The sequence below is a fragment of the Narcine bancroftii genome, unplaced genomic scaffold (assembly GCF_036971445.1).
Source record: "Narcine bancroftii isolate sNarBan1 unplaced genomic scaffold, sNarBan1.hap1 Scaffold_180, whole genome shotgun sequence".
Classification (NCBI taxonomy): domain Eukaryota; kingdom Metazoa; phylum Chordata; class Chondrichthyes; order Torpediniformes; family Narcinidae; genus Narcine; species Narcine bancroftii.
In genome coordinates this window covers 35979-61932 of record NW_027211915.1, presented here as the reverse complement: position 1 = coordinate 61932, position 25954 = coordinate 35979, and the positions used below count along the sequence as shown (strand labels likewise).

At 43.7% G+C, this 25954-nt stretch overlaps 1 protein-coding gene across 5 annotated transcripts in view; it reads left to right on the top strand.

The window, feature by feature from the left end:
- Positions 1-2732: 2732 nt before the first annotated feature.
- The window catches only part of hnrnpc (heterogeneous nuclear ribonucleoprotein C), a 36386-nt gene continuing 13164 nt past the window's right edge, over positions 2733-25954 (top strand). The window contains exons 1-2 of one of the 5 annotated variants that reach the window (XM_069912701.1): positions 2733-2822; positions 7926-7996. In XM_069912701.1, coding sequence (XP_069768802.1) covers positions 7985-7996 — 12 coding nt within the window. In that variant the 5' untranslated portion in view covers positions 2733-2822; positions 7926-7984. Of the gene's footprint in view, positions 2823-7925; positions 7997-8939; positions 9050-15831; positions 15894-25954 lie in introns of those variants that run through there. The other 4 variants (XM_069912702.1, XM_069912704.1, XM_069912699.1 and 1 more) reach the window with 4 other exon arrangements.

Here is a 25954-nt window from a genome sequence, read left to right as displayed (position 1 = left end):
ATACAGAACAAAAGTTGGCTTCCTTTGCTAGATCTTTTTGCATAAGGGTTATCACAAGTTATCTCCTGTTTTGTAGATATCTGGGGTGTAGCACCCCCATCTTAATCCTCCAGGCCAGACTATCCTGTTGATTTGATCAGAAATTAATTCATCCCCAGATATTTCTAATCACCATTCTGTCCCTCCTCATGCCTTAATCTTCCTCCTAGACTGGCTTTCCATTCCCTTTGTTTCTTGCAGGCCATTCTTTGTTCTGGTCTGGCCTGTGTCTCCTGTGCTACTCACCACCTCCTTCAGTTTGAGCATTCCTCCTAAATCGTTTTATGCATTTCCTCTCCCTGTATTTGGGAGCAGACAATTTTGCTCAGCCAACTTTGCTCCATGCTGTGATTGCCACTTAATCACATTCCTCTTTTTCCCTGAACCATGCAGTACATATAAACTTATTAATTAATCATTTCTTTCATAATGTTTAAACCCCTAGATTCCAACACTTTTCGGTTCCACCATGTTTTTTTTAACTGAGGTAAACATTTAAAAATAATCAGGGTGAAGGGATACTGGAATGAGAGGAGTCAAGTAAGTGCTAATTAAGAATGAAGTATGTTGGGTTAAATCCTGGAATGTGACGAGTCAAGTAAGTGCTAATTAAGAATGAAGTATAATGGGTTAAATCAGGGTGAAGAGATCATGGAATGTGAGGAAGGTTTAAACAAGTATAATAAAATAGGGGTCTTCAAAACAGGATAGCAAATAGATTTAGCAAGTCTTGGGGGTTGATTAATGAGTAAAGAACAAAGACATGATATTTCCTGGTAAACAAGTTTGCAGGAAGACACATAAACTGATAAGAAGTTAGAATACAGTAGACAGAATTACCTAATGCTAAACCAATCCAGGAGGCAGCCTCTGTACTGAAATGAAATGTATAAAAAGTTGAGTAAGCCCCAGTATCAGTGTGTATTCCCAGGGCAAGTGGAAGCACCCAACTTTCCATTGTTGTAAAATTATAATAAATGTTCTTTGTTCTCAATTTTTGTCTCAGTGAAATCTGTGAAGGCACCTCTGCTTCTCACAAGAGGTAAACGATTTCATTGATGAGTAATATTGCAACAGTCCATATAGTAGTTGCTTAAAATTATTCGAGGACCTCTACAAGAGCAGCCTCTATCCTTGAGGACCTCCACCACCCAGGCCATGCCCTCTTCACTCTGCTACCATCAGGGAAAAGGTACAGGAGCCTGAAGACGAGCACTCAGTGGCACAAGGGCAGCTTCTCCGCCATCAGGTCCCTGAATGATCAATGAACAAAAGGCACTGCCTTACTTTGACTTTTCATGCACTACTTCTAATTTATTTTTGTAAGGTGGTTTATATAAACATTTGGTCTATGATGCTACTGCAAATTCTAACTTGTTCATGACAATAAATTTTGCTTTTGAAATGGCAGCAACGTATAGTGTGGAAAGTAGTTTCAAAGACCACCTTTCAAAGGGGCAGGCCTAGCTATCTTATGCTTGACGAGCAGATCCCACGGCCAATCGGGAATGCGTTGCACTACGTTTTTTTTCCTCCTCGCCAGATGCCTTCAACTCAAGGCGGGAATGGAGCGATTTGACCAGGCGTCTTCCGTCATCACGCACTGACCCGTTCGCGTTGCCCAATTACAACTCGCCGTTTCATCCCTCTACAAGACTCGGTTTTAAAAGCTTTGACTGTTAATCATTTTATATATTTTGATTACGTCGAGGAGATTTGATTTGAATCGACAAAAGATTTTTAAACACCACGTGCGAAGCGTCTGTCTATCGGAGACAGGTCCATTTGGAACCACCCCGTCTAGTCACTCACACCCGACCAATCGACGGCAGGCAATGGTGGTGCGGGGAGGGGCTGCAAAACGATTGGCAGAGCGGAGAGGACGGCGGGTTTAAAAAAAGGAGTTGTCAGTGGAAGCCTGAGGTCTTACCCGCCCATCCCACTGATGGTCGTCGTTTTTGACCAATGGGCGAGCAGAAGATCCAGCCAATCAGCAAGCGAGGACCGCGGAGTCGTTGCAATCTTTCCCCGCCTCTTCCCCCTGATGGACGTCGCCTCCGACCAAGGGGGACGAGGCGCATCCCGAAACTCAGCCATCCAGCCAACGAGCGATAGCCCCGCCTACTCTTCCTCGCCACCGTCGACGCCCTCGACCAATGGGACCTGTTTTTTTCCGGGACCCAGCCAATTAGCAACCGAGCGCCCTGGTGTCAAGGCTTCCCCGCCCCCCCCCCTCCTTTCTGCCGCGCGTCTCGGTCTTTCTACCACTGTCAGCGGCCGCCATTTTGTTGGTTGTTGTGGGGAACTTTTCCCTCCGCTCTCTCCCTCTCTCTTTCTTTCTCTTTTCTACTTTCCCCATCTCTCCCGCACCTGGAGTACGATTTTTTTTGGGTTATTTTTTTCGTTGTTTTTGTTTTTAATCGTCGCCGTTGTTTTTAAAATTTGAGGACAGAGGGGGGAGGGGTAAAAAAAACCTTGGAGTTTGGGGGATCCGATCTCTTTTTTTCCCCTTCCCTCCTCTCTCTGTCTTTCCCTCTGTGTTGGGGGGGGAGGCTTTGGAGGAGTCTGTGCTTCCTTCTTCCTCCTTCGCCTCCCCTTCAGTGATATACACGTTTCAAATCATTAATAACGACAGCTGCCCTCCATTCTCCTCCCCAACCAGCACCGTCTCAAGCCGCCTCACCTCTCCCATCTTCCCCCCCCCATCCTCCTCCACCCTCCCTCCCTCCATCCATCACCCTTCCCCTCCTTCTCTGTCTCTCGGGGGTTTTGTCCTCTCCTCGGTGAGTACCAACAGTTTTAACGACAGAAAACAGGAAGGCTGGGGTTTTTTTGGGTGTGGGGAGGGGGGGTTTGGGAGGTGTTTGGGCAAAGGCTGGTGGGTGGAGGGTGGGGGGTTGGGTGTAAGGGTTGGGAATCCAGGGATAGGGAGCTGTAGAAATGTGGATAAATCTATATAAATGTGGACAGCTAAACACTTGCTAGGACTTCTCTAAATGTTGATAAATCTATTGAAGTATGGACATCTAAAATATAAAATATGGACAAATTCTATATAAATGCTAACCCTTTCATTAGGGATTTCAATATAAACAAATTTGTCTAAATGTAGGTTATTCTGGCTAAGAACACATTTTGGGGGTTCTATGGCCTTCATCTAATTGCCCAGAAATAGTGTGGAATCAATATCGAAGGTGGATAAATCTATAAATTTTGGCACTAAACGTTCTATTGCTAGGTCTTTGTCTAAATGCCTATTTTAAGGTTGGTAAATCTGTTGAAATGTGGGCCTTGTTAGATTGTGGCCTAAATGCCCATATAAATGTGCACAAATTCTATATAAATGAGGACAACAAAACCTTTTGTTAGGTCTTTAAATATGGATAGATCTGTCTAAAAGTGGATAATCCTGGATAAGAATGCATTCTTGGGGCATTGTGGCCTTGGTCTAATTACCCAGAAATAGAGTAGAATCGATAGCAAATGTTGATAAATTCTTGTAAATGTTAATAATCCTGGATAAGAGTAACATTTATTTGGTGCTAGGGCCTCATCTAAAAAGTTAGGAATTGATATAAAATGTGGATAAATAACATATACTGGTGCTAAGGCCTAATCTAAGTGCATGTGGATAATCCTGGATAAGAACATTTTGGTGGTGTGGGCTTGTCATTTGGCTAAATAGACTTAGGATCTCATCTAAACTTCCACGAATAAAGATCAGTACATACAAATATGGATAAATTACTTAAATATGGATAAATTTAAAATTCTAGGCCTGGGGCCTCAAAATAAATTGGATTCTATACAAATGGTTCAGTAACATTTAATTCCTTGGAATCAAGAGTAATTAATAAACATGTATAATCATGAAAAAGGGTAACGTTTGATCCTGTAGCCTTGTCTTGGCACCAAGGAATGGATGTGTGATTGTATAAATGAAGATAAAGTTATATAAATGTGGTTAACTAATATTCTAGTCCCAGAGCCTTGCTGTTAATGACCAGAAATCCATATAAAAGGAATCTGTAAATGAGCATCTTCAGTACAAACACCTTGGTGTTGTGGCCTCTAATTTCATAGGAATAGAGAAGAAACCATACAAATGTAAATAAATCTGCACAAATGTGAACATCAGCAAGCTGCTTGTGAGGCCTTGGCTAAACTACCAGGAAAAGGAGGACTTGATGTGAACTTGAATAAATTGTCCCCTCTGTTGCTGACCCCCAGGAGCGGAAACAACGTAAATCTGAATAAATTTGTATGATTGTCACACAAAATGTGCACAAACCTGGAACATTTGGAACCTCACTAAACCTCAGCATAGAGAAATCCAGAGAAATGGAGAGGCCCTGTTTAAATCTCTACCATTCACGGGATTTAATTTGTTGAGAAATATTACATAACTTTCAGCTTCCAAGCCTTGTCTAAAATGGGAGAGGGATTCCTTTCTTGAAATCAGTACAGATCGAAGTAAACTCTAGGAGGCTTGCCTAAATTGCAAAAGTAATGTGACATTTATTTGTTCGGTGGGGGGCGGGAGGGGGAGTTTCTCGGCTAAATCTTCTTAAACCATTAAGCCTGCACTAACCTCAACAAATATATATGTGTACTGGAGTTGGGAACCAAACTGTTTCTATGTGAATGGTGGGTTTGTTACAAAATAGGCACATATAAGGTTAATTATGGTTTTGTCATTAGCACTGCACCCATAAATAGATTAATATATATTTTCAGTTGATGATTGTCAAAATGTATAAAACTGCCAAAAAATGAATAAATTGATTACTCAGCAGTCTGCCCTTTTGTATTCAGGCTAAATTTTAACTAAATCCTAAAACCTTTAAATTATTTTGTTTGCACAGTTTAAATCTTGACGGTCCTTGTTTCTTGAAGTTTTAATTGCGTGCTCAGAAATATTTAATGTGACATAGTTTTAAATTCTGCTTTGATAGTAAGTTATTAAAACTTATTTAAGTATTAAACTTTGGTTTTGAAGAGAAAACCTGGTTAGGCTTTTTTAAAATCTAGTTTAAAAATTGATGATATTTAACTGCTGTGAATGTGAAGCATTTGTATATTCTAGAGATGTAAAACTGCAATCACTGGAATTTGGTGCAAAACAAACTGAGGAACTGGGCAAGTGGAGCAGCATCTGAGGGGGTGGGGGAGCAGGAAGGAAAGGAAGGAATTCCTCCATCCCCACAGATGCAGTTCAGCCTACTGAGCCCCTCCATACAGTGTTTGCATTTATAAATTGCTTCAGCATTTTCTTTTATAGAACACTTATTGAAAGTTCACATTTGGAGCAATTATAATTTTAATTAATATCTAGTCAAGTTTCACCAGTAATATTACTTGGTTCTTAAAAGGATAGTTCTAGCTAAATTTGTAATACAGTACTGATTATTAGACAGTTATAAATTCTTTTCCATATGTAGTTGAAATCTCAACAATTCTGGATAAAAATACTCTCTTGTTATTAACAAGGATAAAATATGATTTTTAATGCAGCAGTAATAAAATCTCTGAAATTTAATTATTTTAGTTAAATTTAATTATTTTGTTATCAATTATCCAGGTGCTAACAACTTTAGCTGTGAATGTGATTTTTGCTTCACTTTAAAACCTTGTTAAACCTAAAAGCTTTGCAGATCATTTAGGAAATATTAACTTGTGAGCCAAGATATGAATGGAAAAGAAATTCTGCTTCGATAATTTTAATCAGATAATGAAAGGATAATTAACATCAGGTTATAATAACATTGTGCTGATAATTACCAACTTCCCCAAATTAAATTCTACTTAAGTTTAATTTTTTAACCAATCGTTTAACTAGTTAAAACATGAAATGCAAGGGGGGGGGGGGAGGAAACACATTTGAGTGAAAACCTTGCTTTTTTTCCCCCACTGAACAAATGTATATCCATTCAGTAGGCGAGAAGAACACGAACCAAAACTTGACTGGTTCACAGGGAAAGGTTGAGAATGGCTAATTGTTTAAAACATTGAGTTAATAGAGAATCTAGTACACCACCACAGTTGAATGATCTATTGAAAATGTAATTCCAGATCCTAACTACCATGAGGTTTTGAGAGTCATTGAGTTGGTGTTAAATAAAATATCTCATTCTGGAATTCTTTATTAAACATCTCAAAGGAAATTATTTATTTAATAGTCTATTTGGGATTCCAGTACCCAATATAATTTCAAATAGTTTATTTCTAAACTGGTTAGTTCATTATCAAATTCTAAAATCATAACATGAAAATTACAGCTATATTTAAACACATTTTAATTTTGAATGATTACTTTTTTTAACATTTTACTTGGATGCTGGTTGTTGCTAAATTTAATACCAAATTTTATGAAAAAATATTTAAATTCTAAATGTAATCTTGCAATTTGAGCATTAAAATACAATAAACCTAATTAAGTGTGGACTTCATCCTGCTTGATACATTTATATATATTTATGGTAACAAATGGGAATATAATTTTTTTAATATCCACGTTCCTAGGAAGGAAGAGTTAGAATTTATAAAAATATAAAATTAGCACATTTTTAAAAATAAAATGGGATAGAAAGCTCCCTTTGTTTTGTATTTTCCAAAATATACTATATATAGTTTGCCTTTTTTTAAGGAGTGGGAGAGTGGAACACTTTAAGATTTGTGTTTTTAAGATTGAAGGGATTATTTTTGAAATCAGCATATTGCAGGCAACAGCTTTTTAGAAAGCCTCATTTTTCATAATAGGAAACATTTTTTATAAACTGTTTATATTCTAATCTATGCTTTGCACATCGGATTTTTGATGATAGCTCAGATGCCTTTTTATGCATATGTTCGATTACAAAGCAGAAAATTAAGGTGTTTCCATACTTTTTGTATTTGCCACAAGTGCATCTTGGCATGAAACATTTAATGAGGGAGTAGAAAAAGAACTGATTCAAGAGAAAGGATCTTTCTCCTCTTTTCAAAGCAGAGAGAAGAGGCTTAGACTTTTTTAATGTTTTAGATCTTTTGAATTGGAGCATATTGTGTTTTGTGTATATTTGGCCTTTTGAAAAAAGGAAAATTTCATATTTTGTAACTCTAAACTTAATTTTTTACTTGGTAAGACACTTTTTTTCAAACATTTTGCAAAACTAATACAAAAATAAAGATCGTTAAATGTAACAATTGGAAACCTGTTTTAAGACATCAGATACTTTTCCTAAATAGATACATTTTGGAAAAAGACCTTCAAGGCTGTTTCTCCACGTATCCTGCTTTGAAAACATTGCTAATGAAAATGTTTTACAATATAAATTTTGTAAATTGAGCAGATGGAAGGGGTTAAAATGATTGAAAAATTCCCCTGTTGGTTTTTACCTCTGCATCTTGAAATTATAAAAATAGATACATGAGGCAATTTGCTGCAAAATCAAAGATGTTCTCTACTTTAAGGGGAGAGGATGTGGAAGCAAGAGTTGGCATACTTTGTTGCCACGAAGATGTTGATCACAGGAAGGCCCAGAGCATTTTGGGTGCAAATTTTGTTGGATTTTTCCTAAACAAATTTAATGTCATGATTAGTTAATATTTTGTTTATATAATCCGTAAACTGTGACTTCTGAAGCCATGGCAAGGTGTGGCTGCTGCTTGCGGGCAGAAGCTTGACCTGCCTCCTGTTTTACTGGCAGGACTGCTAGTGCATCCAATATGGTGCTGGCAGCAATGTCACAGCAGGCAGCCAATTAGGCCCCATATCCCAGGCCGGTATCGCAGATTTGTTGGCGATTTTTCAGGCTGGGAGTTTTAATGAAAGTGAAAATGTTTTCTTTTTCCTCAAATTGCTTCTGTTGAATTTTTGTACTCTTAATCTTTTTTTATATTCGCAGTTTTGTGGACACTTTTTCCCTAAAAACCAGTTGGTTGTGGGCCTCTCTATAAGATCAACATGAATGCAGAAGTAAGCACCAACATTTTTTCACAAAACCTTTTTTTAAAGCTGAAGTGTTTAAGAGATGCAAAATATTTTTCCTTTTTTTAAAAAAAGCTGTATACTCTTTTAAAAAAATCTGTAGTTTTAGCAGTGTGCGAGTAGATTTTCTGAAAGCACGCATAGATAACTTTGATATATTCCGTTTAAAGTCTTTTTTAATTTAAAATTCTGAGGAAGTGTTTTTCAAATAAGGTTTTTTAACTTCTCTTTTTCCAAGTGTTTCCCCTTTTTTATACTATTGTTCAAACTAACATTTTTTACAGAAGTGATCTCTTGACAAGTTTTGTATCAAGAAAACTCTTGCTCCTCCTTTCCTCCTTTTTCTCCAAGCTTGCATCGAAATGTTGAATTTTGAACTGTTTAAGTGAAATTTTTTAAGTTTTTGTCCGTTTTACAGTAATGTTTTGTATATGTAGAGAGTGTAAACATATATATAATTTTTATGTAGCTCTCCATCCCTCCGTTCAATTTTTATAGTTAAATAGTGCCTTTTTAGAGGGTTTTTCAATAGCAGATTAGAATTTTTTGTGCCTTCATCTTTAACTTTTTAAAAATGTTGGTCTCTGGTGTGGTTAAACAGACGGTGACGTTTTTTTTCCTTCCTTCCCTCTCCCTACCCTTCATCTTCTTTCACCCTCCCTCCCTAAAAATCCCACTGCCCACAACGTACATTTACCAGCAGAGCACGCTTGATGGTGGGAAAGGGTGTGGATGGCAGTTGGGGGGGGGTGTGGAGGGAGAGAAGGAGAGAGAAAAATAAAGTTGCTTCCAATCGCTACTTCATTTACAAATACACAAGTCACAAGTGTTCCTTGTCCTGGCTTCATCCCTCCCAAATCGCATTGCCGTTGCCCACATTCCTGAAAGAGACATTCCTGTACCGTTCACACCCAAATAAAGGTTGGTGGGGTTGGGGGCTGCCACAGTTTGTCCTCTGTGTTTCATGGCACAGCTGGGTCAGTCGTGATTCTTGCTGCATACAGTGTCTTAAGATGAAGCCTGAAGGGTTGTGCAAACCAAGTAAGTTTTAGCTAAGTGGCCTCAGTAAAAAGCAATCCACTTTGGTGGTTGGGAAGTGACGGACTTGTTCTTTTCTCCGCCCACCTTCCCACCCCACCGCAGGTTTCCCACTCGTGCCCTCAACAGCAATGGCTTTGACTGGTTGTTGCTGCTGACCAGGCTCACCATTTTTGCTTGGATAATGGCAAAGGTCCCTTTGCAGGGTGGGAGAGAGGAAGACAGGAAGCGCTGTAAGTTGGGAATGAGGATCACCCCTCCACCACACCAAATCATGCCGTCTCCACCTCTGCATCCCCTAGCTCTGCCCCTTCAGTGCATCATCCTAGCTCTTGTGGTGCCAGCAATTCTAAGGGGCATCTCAAGGAAATTGCTGGCCCCTTCGGGTTCTAGTTCTGAGGAGAAACCATCCAGGCTGGGTGATTTCCTTGGGTGTGGAGGAGAAGGTGTAATCAAAGAGCATAAAGACAGAACAAAGCAATTTTCATTATTGGGGGGGGAGGGGGTGAAATTGATTGGTGGAATGGATATTGGGGAAGTTTATTCAGTCACCCATTGCCTGCTGCAGGAAAGGGTTCTGGAGACAGGAGACATCCCCACTCTCTGCCCCCCTGCCAGGAGACGGGGTTGACCAAAAGTCTGTAGCAACAGGACTGAGTGAGCACTCTCTTCCTACCTGTCCCATTTCCCCATTCCCTTGTATTTATGTGGTCATCCACTCCAAGCTTACTGAGGCGGGATGGAGGTTTCCTCCTTGAGGTGAGACGTTTTCCCCATCGGGCGGTGGGGTGGGGAAGGGATCAAAGACCTGAAAGCCACGGTCGGGAGAAGTGCGGTTGGGCAACTGCCTCAGCTTCCAATTTCCACGCCGTTGATTTTGTGGTGGCTTTGGGGGTAGCTGCCTCTTCTGTGGGCAGACTTCATTATCATTACTCACTGGTCATAATACCTTACAGAAAATGAATGTGAATTGGTTATAATTTGGAATATGGTGAATCAGTGATAAATACATGAGCATTCAAACAGGCAAGGGATGTGTTCCTTCTCTGGAAGGTAATTAAGGTTCTGAGTCTGTTGATGGAATCCAATGAGGGCAAGGTGTGGCGAATTCCTTCTCCTGGTTTTTGTTTGGTGGGGGAGAGGTTGGTGAAGAAGATTGCTGCTGCCCTCATGAAATAAAATAATCAGCAGACCAAAGTGAGGAAATATGTCAACATGCAGAGGGTGGGATACTTTGGGAAACCTGTTCTGCACATGGGAAGTGGTGGGGAGTGGGTTTAAAGTTGGGAGGGGGAGGTCAGGTTGCGACTATTGTGAATGGTATACTTTCCCCTTCTCCCTTCTATTGCCACTGACAGGAGGATGGTGTTAGCGTGATTACAGGGCTGCTAGATAACTGAAAGCCTTCTGTAAGTGTTAAGCATGACTTCATGGTCCTTTGCTTCATTTCTTGGACTTGGTCCCCAGTCAGGAAGTGGGTGGTAGCGGCTCTGTTTGCAGCCAGGATGCTGTGCAGTTGATGCAGAAATAAGGGATCGAATTACTCTGCGGCAGCTGAGAGGGAACTTAAAAAGAAGCAATTGAAATTTAAAAATTAAATTGGAAAATTGGACTCAGTGAAGCAAAGTTTGCTGGATGTCCTTCATGGAAGAGAAATCTGTCCTCAACCTCTCTCCACCTCAGTAATGATTGGCCTCTGGGGCCAGTAAGGTTTGGGCCACAATGACTAGGTCAGAGGGTTGGGAAAACAGGGATTAAAAATTGGGAAATCTCTGAAATTCATATATTTTAATGCCGGGAGTATTGTAAAAAAGGTGGATGAGCTGAAGGTGTGGATTGATACTTGGAAGTATGATGTGGTAGCGATTAGTGAGACATGGTTGCAGGAGGGATGTGATTGGCAACTGAATATCCCTGGGTTTCGTTGTTTTAGGTGTGATCGAGTCGGAGGGGCAAGAGGAGGTAGGGTTGCATTGTTTGTCAGGGAAAATATTACAGCGGTGCCTAGGAAGGATAGATTAGAGGGCACATCCACGGAGGCTATTTGGGTGGAACTGAGGAGTAGGAAAGGAGAGGTTACACTTGTAGGGGTGTATTATAGACCACCCGGAGGGGACCGAGACCTAGAGGAGCAAATCTGTAGGGAGATAGTGGATATTTGTGATAAGCACAGGGTTGTAATTATGGGAGATTTTAATTTTCCACATATAGATTGGGAAACACATTCTGTGAAAGGACTAGATGGGTTAGAGTTTGTGAAATGTGTGCAAGATAGTTTTTACAACAATATGTAGAGGTGCCGACCAGAGAAGGAGCAGTGTTAGATCTACTGTTGGCAAATGGGATGGGTCAAGTGACGGAGGTTAGTGTTGGCGAGCACTTCGGGTCCAGTGATCATAATGCCATCAGCTTCAATGTCATTTTGGAAAGAGAGAAATCAGGGCCAAGGATTGAGGTTTTTGATTGGGGAAAAGCTAGATTTGAGGAGATGCGAAAGGACTTGCAGGGTGTGCATTGGGACAATTTGTTTTATGGGCAGGATGTAGTAGAGAGATGGAAGTCTTTTAAAGATCAGATTTTGAGAGTGCAAAAGCTTTATGTTCCTGTTAGGTTAAAAGGAGGGGCAAAAGGTTTGAGAGAGCCGTGGTTTTCAAGGAATATTGGAAACTTGGTTCGAAGAAAAAGGGAGGCGTACATTAGATATAAGAAGCATTGGAGTTAAGGAGATGTTTGAAAGGTACATTGAATGTAAGAGGAATCTTAAGAGAGGAATTAGGAAAGCTAAAAGAAGGTACGAGAAAACTATGGCAAGCAGGGTGAAAACTCATCCAAAAGAGTTCTACAAATATGTTAATGGTAAGAGGAAAGCTAGAGACAAAATTGGTCCCTTAGAAAATCAGAGTGGAAAACTGTGTGTGGAACCTAGAGAAATGGGGGAGATATTGAACAGTTTATTTTCTTCGGTATTCACTAAGGAGAAGGATATTGGGAGATGTGAGATTAAAAAAAGCAAATTGGGTAAATATGGGGAATATAGAGATTACAAAAGGTGTAGTTTTAAGGCTTTTGAAGAATATAAAGGTGGATAAGTCTCCGGGACCAGACGGGATCTTCCCCAGGACATTGAGAGAAGTGAAGGAGGAAATAGCAGAGGCTCTGGCGGTAATTTTCCAAATGTCATTAGATATGGGGATAGTGCTGGAGGATTGGCGCATTGCGCATGTGGTTCCGTTACTTAAAAAGGGTTCAAGGAGGAAGCCTGGCAACTATCGGCCTGTAAGTTTGACGTCTGTGGTAGGTAAATTAATGGAGAAAATTCTTAGAGATAGTACTTATAAACATCTGGATAGACAGGGTCTGATCAGGAGCACTCAACATGGATTTGTGGGAGGAAGGCCATGTTTGACCAATCTGATTGAATTTTTTGAAGAGGTGACTAGGAATGTGGATGAGGGTAGCGCAGTGGATGTTGTCTATATGGACTTCAGTAAGGCCTTCGATAAGGTACCACATGGAAGGTTAGTTAGGAAGGTGCAGTCTTTAGGTATAAATTTTAAGATAGTCAAATGGATTGAACATTGGCTGAAAGGGAGAGGCCAGAGAGTGGTAGTGGATAATTGTCTGTCAGGTTGGAGGCCGGTGACCAGTGGTGTGCCTCAAGGATCTGTATTGGGCCCATTGTTGTTCGTTATATACATTAATGATCTAGATGATGGGGTGGTAAATTGGATTAGTAAATATGCAGACGATACTAAGATAGGTGGAATAGTGGATAATGAAGAAGGTTTTCAAGGATTGCAGAGGGATTTGGGCTGCTTAGAAATGTGGGCTGAAAAATGGCAGATGGAATTTAATGCTGATAAGTGTGAGGTGCTTCATTTTGGTAAGAAGAATCAGAATAGGACATACGTGGTAAATGGGAGAGCATTGAGGAATACAGAAGAGCAGAAAGATTTAGGAGTAACGGTACATCGTTCCCTGAAGGTAGAAACTCACGTGAATAGGGTGGTGAAGAAGGCTTTTAGTATGCTGGCCTTTATCAATCATTGCATGGAATATAGGAGTTGGGAGGTGATGTTGAGATTGTATAAGACGTTGGTGCGGCCTAATTTGGAGTTCTGTGTGCAGTTCTGGTCGCCTAATTATAGGAAGGATATAAACAGAGTGGAGAGAGTGCAGAGAAGGTTTACCAGAATGTTGCCTGGGTTTAAGCATCTGGAGTATGGGGAGAGATTGGACAGATTGGGTCTTTATTCTTTGGAGCGTAGAAGGTTGAGAGGGGATTTGATAGAAGTATTTAAGATTATGAAAGGGATAGACAGAATGGATGTGGATAGACTATTTCCGTTAAGAGGAGGAAGGTTTAAAACAAGAGGACATGAGTTAAGAATTAAGGGGCAGAGGTTTAGAGGTAACATGAGGGGGAACTTCTTTACTCAGAGAGTGGTAGCTGTGTGGAATGATCTTCCGGGAGAAATAGTGGCGGCGGAGTCAATTGTATTATTTAAGAAAAGGTTGGACAGGTATATGGATGAGAAGAAGATGGAGGGTTATGGGCATTGTGCAGGGAGGTGGGACTAGAAAGGGGTGTTTGGTTCAGTGCGGACTAGAAGGGCCTAATGGCCTGTTTCCGTGCTGTAATTGTTATGTTAAGTAGTTCATTGCCAGGCTGATGTGATGCTGGCTCAGCCTGAAGTTCGGTACCTGGCCAGGGACTCACTCCGCAAGGCCTGTGACATTCTCCCCACTTCTGCCTCTGAATTGGGGCCAAATGTGAAAGTTGGCTGAGTCATGGGGGAAGCAGCAGGAGCCCACCCTGGGTCCCCTTCTGCATGATGGCTGTTGGACAGACCCCAATCTACAAATGCCCCATGTGCCCTGAGAGAGGAGGCACTATTGTCAAGCCACAGCTACCCTTGATCTGCTGGGAGGATCCCATAAAGCTCTATTCATCAGCCTGTTGTCTTAGCTCCATCCAGGAGGGTGGTGGGGGTTGAGGGCTGTGTGCATTTCTGGGTGCTTGACTGTTCTGAGGGAGCATTTTCTGCTCCCTCGTTGGAAACCCAGGCTTCCTCCTGAAACACTGCAAGCACTTCCAAACGAGAAGCAACTATCCTGGATCTCTGGGAGGGAGGCCATGGTAAAAAAAAATCCTCATCTCCATCCACTCTGTAGTGCAGTCTGTGGGGTGGCAGAAATTGCAACTGGGTTGGGGAAGGGGAATATTTATCACTTTGGCCAGGTTAAGGGTGTGTGGCGAGAGGATTGGCAGAGAGGAATGGAGAGGGACCAGAGAGGCCACAAGGAATTAAGTCCTAGAGAATGCAAGTGAGCTTTGAGGAGTGTTCCAGATGATATAAAACTTGGGAGAGGGGATGGGGTGAGGAGAGGCTTCTTGTCCAAGGAGTATCCACTGGAGAATTTTATTTGGGTGTGGGACGGTTTAGAGTTAGCAGGTGTTGAAGGGGGGGGGGGGGGTACTTTCAAATATACAGCCATGGTCACGGGACAGGGGACAGGGGATGGGGGAAGGGAGGTTGAGGGCACAGCCAGTAAGGTTATCCTTGCTGGAGAAGAATGGGAGACCACCATGGAAAAACAGGCAGATCATCTAGTTTTGAGCATTTGGGGCAGGGAGGAATCCCGCTCGTGTGCACATCTTTCATCAGGAGGCTTTGTGCAGAAAACACTGACGACTCATTGGCCCCATGCCCCTGGCGTATTGTACATCCATTGACTCTGCAAAGGTGTCTTGGCAGGGTAGATGCAGAGAGGTTGTGTGAAAGAACTGGGGGCATGGTGGGGGGGGGGGGGTGTCACAGCTTTAAAATAACATCAATGAGACAAGATGAGGGGGCGATTCCCTCCATGGATCTTTGGAGGTCCCTTTCTTCAAGGGCAGTGGAAGCAGAGTCTGTATGTCTTTTAAGATGGAGGGAGACGTTCTTTAAATGAGGGGAATGAGAGGTCACCAGAGTTGCAATCTGATTGGCCATAATCTTAATCTGGGAGGATGGTTGAGGAGGCTTCTACCTGCTCCTGATTTAAAGGGAGGTGGTGGACTTGGGAGCAGGGAGGAGATCACCAAAGTGACCCCGGCTCAGAGGATGGTTGCTAAGGGGAATGTGAAATCTTAATAGCCTGCCCTTGTAACTGTTACCAAGAGACATAAGGCTACCCTCCAAACATTTCTCCTCTGTTCCCTGGGCTAGTTCCAGGCATGGTGGTTTTTATAGATATGCCATTATCAATCATCTTGTGTTCACATAACCCCATCTAGTGTCCCTTCTCTAGTACTGACATTCATTTATTTCTCTCCCATCCCCTCCACCCCTTTCAGTTCTCCTCTCCATTTCTCTAATTTTCTTCTTTTTTTGATTGTCTTAGTAGCAAGAAGTGAACTCTGACCCCTCCAAATTCTGTGCTGCTCTCTATCCCACATGCTCCTATCCTCCCACTGCCCTTTCCTCTTTCCCTTCCCATTGTCCTAATCTTATGTCAATATAGGATGCTGAGAGAGGAAGGGTCCGATTTGTACATTCAGAGGCCCCACAATCCATGAAGGGGAGGGGGTGTCGACTTCTCCAGCACTTTGCAGTGCTGATACTCCTGTGATCAGTACGACTAATGCCCATTCTCTGGGGGGGGGGGGGTCCTTGCAAGCATGACTGGAGAGAGGAAAGCGGTGGTGGAAGAAATGAAAACCTGATTGGTCCTTTTGCCAAGCACTTTCCCTCCTCTCATGCAGTCACCTTTGCATTAAAGTTCATTTCAATACACAAGTGCTGGCGTAATGCAGGTCATGCAGCATCCAGAGGAAGGGGGAAGGAGGAGCACAGGGAAACAGGTAAGAGGTCACAGGTGGATACAGATGGGTGAGTAGAAGAGAAATAAGCTGAGAAGTGCCCTCCCACCACTTGGCTGTGGACCTATGCTCTCCCTGCCTTCCCCCCTCCTCTTCCAGGGCCGAAATGTTGGTTATCCATCACTCCCTATGGATGCTTCATTATGTGCTGTGTTTCTCCATATTTGTGTATTGCATTCAACCCCAGCATCTGTATCTTAAAACTGACACTGGAGTTGACAGTGGAGACAAAGGAGAGGGGTGCTTCCAAGGAGGCAATTGTGTTTGGAAGGCTGTGTTTTTAAAAAAAAAAAACTCATTCCTACAGATGCAAGGTTTGTTAGGCTAACTCCTAGGGTGGTGAATGAGAGGGTTGCTCTATCCAGAGAGGCTAGCTTAGGCTTATATTCTTTTGGGATTTGGAAGAATGATGAGGTGATCTTACTGAATTGCAAGATGCTGAAGGGGAAGGGAAGTGACAGGACAGATGTTGGGATATTTCCACTTCCCACAGAGTTTCAAAACAAGGGGGCAGAGTTACAAGATAAGGGGATTAATTGTTACAAACATGAGCTGCAGGAATTTCTTCTGGGTTGAGGGGGTTTATGAAACTCCAGGGTTCTCAACATTCACCCCTCCTCCAAGGCTGGTGTAGGCCAGTTGATTCTATATATTCAAGTTGGAGATAAATGGGAGATCGTAGGACTGAAGGGGTGTGGGGAAATCATCAGAGACGAGAAGTCAAGACCAGCACATGTCAGTAATGATCAATGACAAGTATTTTGGGGAGAAGTGCAACCCGGCCCTCCCATTTCCCCACTCCTTTGAAATCTTAGGGTCGAACTGGGAGAGGTGTTCAGCTGATGCACCATAGGACCTGCAGATAAGCCATTTACTGTGCGAGTATAGAGGTGCATTCTGCGGCCCCCAAGCCCCACGTCCCATCACGGGTTGTGGATTCCATGGCTATCCGAGCAGTTACGGCCTTCCCAGAGGGTGTGCTTGGCAGTGTTGGGTGTGCCAAAATGGCACAAGATCCCTAGGTCCCGCCGCCAGCATGCTATCGAAATGAGCTTGTGTTTATACTGTGCCTACTGCAAGGTCTGCGGTCCCCAAACACGCCACGTTGAGCACTGGGCAGTGCAGTCTCATTGAGGGCTGCTTCCCTCCTGTGCTGTTCACCTACACAATAGGGCGAGGAGCCCTTCTCTTTCTTCCCACCCTCTTCCCCCCCCCCCCCCCACCACACTGATCCCCACTTGATGGGGAAAGAGGAGCCCTCTCTCTCTCCCCCACTTCCACCTGATGGAACAGGAGAAGCCTGCCTTCCCCTGCTGGTCTCATACCTGTCAGGCTAAGCAAAACCTTTTGGTTTATTGGGGCACCTGCAAATTCACTGAGCCCAGTCCTCCCTTGATCGAAACAAAGGTTTGCAGCAGGAAGAATGGGAGCGAGCAGCCCTGGCCTAACTGGGTTGGGCCTGGCTCTTCAACCCTCTGCCCACCACTCCCTTCCTCTGCGTGTCGCCACGATTGCTGTCTGCACCCTGAGGGGCATCACACACAGCACAAATTATCTCTCTGAGGGAGCCATGGGTTATGCCAGGGTACCATTTATTCCTGGATGCCTGTCCTCCGTTTAGTCAGATGGAGGGCAGTCCCTTCTTCGACTCTGTCCTGACTTGCCATCTGTTCCACCCACCAGCCCTTTTCTTCGACCAATACCCCCCACCCCCTGGTGGAATTTGCTTCATTGCGAGCTCCAGGGAGTACAAGAGTTGAGATGTTATGGTGAAATTGCACAGGATGTTGGTGAAGCCAAGTCTGAAATAGTGTCACTTACCTACAGGAAAGATATCAATAAGACTGAAGTTAAACAAGAAAGTTTGCAGATGCTGTGATTGTCATGTAACATGGAAACCTGCTGGAGAAACTTAGCAGGTCACAAGGCATCTATAGGAAGCAATGTTTCTGGCCTGAGCCCTTTGTCAAAGTATGAGAAAAAAGCAGGCAGGTGCTGGAATAAAAGTGTTGGGAGAGGAGGGAGCAAGGCCCAACAGGCAAGAGGAAATGGGCGGGAGGGCAGAAGAGGAAAAAAATCGGAGATGTGATAAGTGGAATGGGGCAACTGAGTGGGGACGGAAGGGAAGAGGGTGGGGAGCTGAAAGAAAGGAGACCGGTGGATAGGAGAGTGACGGGGAGGGAGGGGTTTATTGGAAAGCGGAGAAGCTGATGATAACATCTAGTTGAAGGATACAATTGAACTCAGTACGCAAATATGCTGGAGATAAACAGCAGGTCATGCAGCATCCACAAGAAATAAAGGGTCCTGGGCCTTTTGTCAGAGTATGATCAATGTTGGTGTGTTCGTTGCCTGCTTTCGGTTATCCCTTAGTCGCACCAGACACTTGGAGAACTGGGGCGAGTTAACAAGCCTGCAAGAGGGACACCAGGGAAATAATGGGAGGTGGAATGGCTGAGGTCATTTGAGATGCTGGCTCGCGGTTCTGGAGACCTAGATTTGATCTCTACCTCTGTAGCTGTGCATTTGGTTTTGCAGCTTTTCCTTGTAACTGCGTGGATTTCCCCTGCTCCCTCGGTATTCCAGTTTCCTCCCATGTCCCAAAGACCTGTACTGGTCGGTGGGTTAATTGGACGCTATGAATTGGTCCTTGTGGGTGGGGTAGAATTTAGGGAAGCATTTGAAAGGAATATGGGGAGAGAATGGAGTGGGTTCTTGGTCAGTAGGGATTTTATAGGCTGAAGGGCCTGTTACCTCCTCATGCCACTTTACAACTGGAATAGTCTGGGGTTTCAAGGAAGAGGCTTTGCTTCCTTGGGAGTTTTGGCATAGCAGTCATTTCCTGCCCCTCTCCATTTACACCATCCTCCCCACTGATCTGTCATCTCGCTCCTGCAAGCCCCTCACTCACCCCCCCCCCCCCCCCCCCCAATTCTTCACTCCTCCACTGAACCTGACACCCTGCAGATATGTCAGCAGCTGGATCACTGTGGAGTTCCGATCTGTCTTGGCTAAAGCAATTGAAAATATTGTTTGGAGGAAAAAAAAACCAGCCAGGGCAGAAACAGTCTGAAGTAAAACACAATCGGGTTATTTCTTCCAGAAGGATGACCTGCTAAAAGGTCTTCAAAATTATCCAGGAACTCGGTTTTGGAGGATCAGAGAGTAATGGAGTCACACAGCCCAGTCCAGCCCACCAATTGTTTGTTGGCCATCAATAATTCACATTTTATTATCCCAGCATTCCTGTCAATTCCTCCCCTGCCCCCCCAGATTTTTGCTCCTCACTCTCACTGCTGAGGTGGCAGTAACCAATTAACTCCCACAGCCCACTCTTCTGGGGTGTGGGAGGAATTGGGTGTTACTGCATGGGGAGGAAACCCACCTGGTCACCAATAGAAGGTGTGAAGTGCACATGCACAGAGAGCACCAGTAAGGTCAGTTAGGAACACCAGAATGTGTTAGGTTACTATTTCTTCACCCTTTAACCTCTTTTTAAATTTAAATTTAGACATGCAGCATGGTAACAGGCTGTTCTGCCCAGGAGTCCATGAATCTAACTTACAAACCCCATCTGTTTTTGGTGGGTGGGAGGAAACCGAATCACCTGGAGGAAACCCATGCATGTCACTGGGAGAACATACAAACAGACAGCACTGGATTCAAACCTGAGTCCATTAGACCACAAGACATAGGAGCAGGAATAGGCTATTCAGCCCATTGAGCCTGCCATTTTCCCCACTCAGCCCCTCTGCCCAACCTTCTCCCCATAACCTCTGATGTGCCCTGGCGAATTTATCCATCTCTTGTATACAACCTCCACAACTGTCCTGTGGCAAGAAAGTCCACAGATTTACCATTAACGACCTTTCTACATGGACTCTCCACACCTTTCAACATTTGAAATGTTTCTTAAATTGTTTTTTTTCAATTTTAGACATGCAGCATGGAAATGTGCCCTTTGAGCTCAAGCCCATGGTGCCCAAATACACCCAAATTAACTTACAAATCCCCGTACGTTTTGAAGGGCAGTTGGAAACTCACGCAGACTTGAGAACGTACAAACTCCTTTCAGAGAGCGCCAGATTCTAACCCTGGTCGCTGGCTCTATAAGAGTGTTGTGCTAACAGCTATGCTAGCAATGCCAACTGTTTCAATGAGATCTCTTTCCCCCCCCCCCCCCCCAACTCATTTTCTTAAGTTCCAACAAGTATAGACCAAGAACTGTCAAACTCTCCTCACTTGATAACCCTATCACTTCCAGAATAATCTCAATGGACCTCCTTTGAACCTTTTCACACTTTAGCATATCTTGAATGAGGAGCACAAATCGGCTCACAGTACTCCAAGTGAGGGCTTGTTATAAAACAACATCACATACATCCCTGCTCCTATATCCTATTCCTTTCAAAATGAAGGCCAGCCTTGCATTTGCCTTCTTCATTGCTGACTCAACGTGCAAATTTACTTTAGGCTATTCATCACGTGGTCTCCCAGATCCCTTTGCATCTGGGTATTTTCAATTTTCTCCCCATTTACTTTGCCCTTTCTCTCCATTTAAAAAAAAAAGTCTGCCAGTTTTTTTTTATCTGCCTAAGTGCATAACTGTCCACTTTCCAAGATTAGATCTCATTTTCCACTTCTCCGCCCATTCTCCTAATCTGTCAGTCTTTCTGCAGCCTTTACACTACCTGCTCCTTGGACCTACCTTCATATTATCCCCAAACTTGGCCTCAAAACTATTCATTCCATCATCCAAATCATCAATAAAGTAAAACCGCTGGTATCTGGCACCTAGGGGAATTGGTAGATGCCCACAAGTCAATTTTCCAGTTGCTTGAGGTGTGTGAACTAACTGCGAGGTATGCTTATTTTAAATATTGATGCTTTTTACCAATTTCAGTTTTTTTTTTGCTTGCTGCTTCAATTCAGAATAATGAGGGTTTTACTGTATACAATATAAGACACTTTATATAAGAACTTTATCCAATTCCCCTAGGTGCCGGATACCAGAGGTTTTACTTTATTGATGATTTGGATGATGGAATGAATAGTTTTGAGGCTAAGTTTGGGGATAGTATGAAGGTAGGTCCGAATCGCAGAGGCTGCAGAAGGACTGAGATTAGGAGAATGGGCGGAGAAGTGGAAAATGAGATCTAATCTTGGAAAGTGGACGGTTATGCACTTAGGCAGAAAAAAAAATAAACTGGCAGACTTTTTTTAAATGGAGAGAAAGGGCAGTTTTTTTTTAATGGGGAGAAAATTGAAACTACCCAGATGCAAAGGGATCTGGGAGACCACGTGATGAATAGCCTAAAGTAAATTTGCACGTTGAGTCAGCAGTGAAGAAGGCAAATGCAAGGTTGGCCTTCATTTTGAGAGGAATAGAATATAAACACCACTAGCAACTGGCAGCCAACCAGAATATGATCCCTGTATTCTGTCTTGGCCAATTAGCCAATGCTCTACCCATGCTAATATGTTTCCTTATACCATGGGCTCTTGTAAAGTTGTTTCATGTGCAGCACATTGTCAGAGGCCTTCTGAAAATCCATATACACAACATCCACAGCATCTTCCTTATTCAGTCTGCTTGTCATTTCCTCAAGCAAGATTTTCCCCTGGGAAACCATGCTGGCTCCAATTTCTCCATAATCTCATCCTTGACACTCCACTCCTGTCTTCACAATCATTGCCGTCATGCAAACCAGCCTTTAATTTCCTTTCTGCTGCCTCACTCCCTTCTGGAATAATGACATTTGTGATTTTCCAGTCCTCCGGAACCATGCCAGAATCTAGTGCTTGAAAGATTATCAATGCCTCCACAGTCTCTACCACTACCTCTTCCAGGACCTGAAGGTGTAATCCACATTGTCAAGTGGACTAATCCACCCTTAGACTATTCGGCTTTCTGAGCACCTTCTCCCTTGAAGTAGTAACTGCACTCACCTCCCTTCCCTGATTCCCTTTGACGTCTGGCGCACTGCTAGTGTCTTCCACAGTGAAGACTTGATGTAAAATACTCATTTAGTTCCTCTGACATCACCTTATCTCCTATTATTATTTCTCCGGCGCCATTTTCGAGTGGTCTTGTATCTACTCTCTCCTCTTATTCGTTATATACTTGAAGCTTTTTGTATCCTCTGATCTTATTTGCTAGCCTGCTTCATCTTTTCTCTCGTTTTTTGTTACCTCCTGTAAGTTTTTAAAAACTTCTCAATGATCTTCTTACTAATTTTTGCTTCCTATATGCCCTCTTTTGGTTTCACGTTGCCTTTAATTTCCTTAGCCAGCCACAGTTATAACATTTTTGCTGAACTGTAATAGTGTTGCACTAATTGTGTCCCGTTTTGACTTTGTGTATGTGCAAAAAGAAACCACAAACAGGGATGTGTTGGAGTATTAATAAGGGAAGCATCAAATAGTCCAGAAAAGCCAAAGCTCCGGCAAGTGTGGGGGATTCTGGGCCATTGGAGTTTCATACGCTGGGGGGGGGGGGGGAATGGATGAAGCTGGGTGGGAGGTATCATGTAATATGTTAGCCTGTCCTATCGAATGCCCTGTATCAAAGAGGTTGCTTTCAACGTAGGATCATGAGCACATATGCTGGCTGCCAACCCTGGTGGGTAATTGGGTTCCATGGGTCACTCGATGACCAGATTGCTCTCATGGGTTCAACAGAGTCCTGAATTTGTTGGGACAGAAGACAGCAGTGAACAACCCATCTCATCGTGGTCCATAAAACAGTCTCAGTCATTTGCTTTCCTGTGACCTGTCCTCTGGTGCTTATTAACCTGCTTTGATTCTTCCTTCCACCCACACTCTGGGGAGGGGCGGGCCCCAGCTCCTTTTTGGCCTTACTCCTATATAGTTGTTACTCTTGTTTATCCAGACACAGTCTCCTTCAGTTTTCTGGGTACTCGTGTGCCATTTTGGTTGTAATGCTACTGAAAGGGTGTGACAGTGATGTCTCCTGCAATAGAGGGCTGCACTTGAAAGATTGGACTGGCTGGATTTATTCTCACTGGAGCACAGGAGGCAGAGGGACTGGGGGAGGGGAGGAATGTTGTAGAAGTTTATAAAACCTGGAGGTGTGTGGATAAGGTGTCCGGTTGTAGACTGCCCCGCCCCCCCCAAAGTTTGGGGAGTCTAAAATGGAGGGCATGGGTTTAAGGGGACCTGAGGGGGCACCTCCTTCACTCGGAGAGAAGTGGATGTGTGGAACAAGCTGCCAGTGAAATTGGGAAAGGTAGATGAAACAGCAAGTGTTTTCCTTGGAGCAAAGGCGGTTGATGTGAACTTTGAGGCATAAAATTGGGGCCTTTTCAGTGTTCCTCACCCACCACCACCCACCCCCAGGTAGGGCAGACCAAAGGAAGAGAGCACAGGTTTAAGGTGAGGGGTGGGGGAGGTTTAAAGGGGACCCGAGAGGCCACCTTACAAAGGATCATGGATCTGTGGGATGAGCTGCTGAGGAAGCAGTAGAGGGAAGGGGGGCAATCATAATGGTTTAAAGACATTTGGGCAGATATGCAGACAGGAAAGGGTCAATGGGATAGAGGCCTATTGTTGGGTAAAAAGATTCATGAAAAATTTAAACAAGAAAGTTTGCTGATTCTGTGATTGTAGTTTGATTACATGTTGGAGAAAGTAAGCTGATCACACAGTGCCATTCGGAAGCAAAGATGTATAACCAACATTTCGGGTCTGAGCCCATCAAGGTGTGAGCAAAAAGCAGACAGACTCCTGAATAGAAAGGTAAGGGGAGGTGAGAAGAGGCAGGGGCTAGCAAGGGAAGGAGGTGGCTTGGGGTAAGTGGTCTGTTCTGGTATACTGTAAAGCAGTCCTCAGTGGCACAGCTAATCGACCCACTGCCTCTTTTGCTCCGGAGAAAAAAGTTTAGTCCTCATCTTGGGTGCTTTCTGTGTGCAGACCTGTCATCGGGTAGGTTCTTCCCACCCCCAACTCCTGCCCTGTGCTCTTTTTCTCCACATCCACAGCATGGTGAGTGCAATACTATTACACCTCCAGTGACCCAGGTTGGAGTTCAGCACAGTTTGTAAGAAGTTTGTCTGTTCCCACATTGTTTGGATTTCCTCCCACCTTCCAAAAACATGGTTAATTGGTGTATTTGGACAGCATGAGCTCGTGGGCCAGAAAGTCCTATTACTATATGTACGTCTTAAAAAAAATCCCAAAGACCTGTGCTGATGTGCGAATTCATCTGCTGCTGTGAATTGCCCCTTCTGGGTGGGTGAGGGTGTAGAATGTAGGGAGGAAACAAATATTTTAAAAAATAATTCAAGATGAATGTGGGATGGTGTGATGGGGCAGTTGATGCCTGGGACACATTTGATTGGCCAAAGAGCCTGTTTTGCTGCTGTGTCTCTCTGACACTCCCTGCTGATTTGTGCCAGGATCAGGGCCCACATCAACTTGAGAATGGAGAACCTGTCACTGACTGGCTGGAAATCGGTGAAGCATACTCTCTGCCAGGTCGGTAGGCACCTGGAATTGGGGTTGTGCTTGGGTATCGGTCACCCGGCTGGAAGCAGAGTTCACTCAGCATTGGTGGTGGTGGCTTGGGCCCAAGTTGGCAGAAGGTGGAATGGAATTGTTTTCTTGCCACATTTTACTGGAATGCAGTAACTGGCTTCATTTTGTGTGCTATCCAGGCAAGTTAACTTGTGCAGCAGCTATCAGCCTGTGTAGCAGCTTGGAGTGACATGTGGACTCAGGCCCCGAGTTCTCTCAGTTCCTCCTCACTGCTTGGAGTCCTTCCATTAAGATTGTATTGAAAGAGTCCATCCACTTGTGACGATTTATTGGTGGAGAGATCGAGTGATGTCAGTTCTGGAATGCTTGCCACACAGAAGGCCAGTAGCCAGGTTAAGATATGGTTTGGTTGCAGAAGCACAGAGCTGAGTGTTACAGAGCAAAACAGGACCTTCTGTCCAGGTTGCATGAGTCCAATTTGCCCACATTTGACTCATAAACCATTCCTACTCATTTACCTATCTAATGCCCTTCAAATATAACAATTTTACCCACTTCTAGTAGCTCATTCCTTCTACCCTCTCCCCTTTTTTTAGAGGGGGGTTGTCCCCTTGGGTCTCTCTTAAATCTTTCCCCTCTCAGATGTTAAAACTGTATCTTGTAGTTTTAGACTCTAGGATAAAGGCCATGTGCGTTCATCTTGGTTTTATAGACCTCTATTTGGTCACTGCTCAGCTGCCGATTCTCTAGGGAGAAAACTCCCAAATTGAGGCAAAATCCTTGTGAATTTCCTGTGCCCCCTCAGTTCAGTGGTGCCTTTCTCGCTGGGTGAGACTAGAATGTAATACCCTCAAGCATGCTTGCCCACATCTTGTGCAGGTGTCACAGGATATGCCAGCTCTGACTGATGAGGACAAGCCATGCTGGACACTTGCCCTGTCTACCCATGAGGCTACATTATTGGGTGGGTTGGGACCATTCAGAACTGTCTGCCTTACCCAAAATAGGCAACTGTTACCATGGAGGGACTGCAGTGATGATTTGCCAGTCAGCTACCAAGGCTTTTGGGTTTGCAGAGGGAGGAAAGATAGAAAAGACTGTGACTGCATTTGAGAAGATTGGGAGATCTCTTGACACTTATAGGGTTCAATGGGATGGGAACTTGGGATCTAAATAGATATGTTGATAGGATTGGTTCAGAACAGTGGTTCCCATACTTTTCCGGGCTGCTGCCCCCTTGGCTCCCAGGCCGCATCCCTCGCATGCATACACACACCTCAGCCTTCTCTTGGTATTAGGTCCACTGCTATTTTAAACAACAGCTAGCGGCATGGTTGGCGTAGCAGTTATCGCAACACCTTTATGCTGCCAGCAATCAGGATGGAGGTTCGATTCCTGCGCTATCTATAAGGAATTTGTTTGTTCTTCCCAAGTATGGATTTTCTCTGGATGCTTCAGTTTCTTCCCATCGTTCAAAAATGTACCGGGGGGGTGTTTGTAGGTTAATTGGATGTAAATTGATTGGCACGGACTCAGGCGAAATGGCC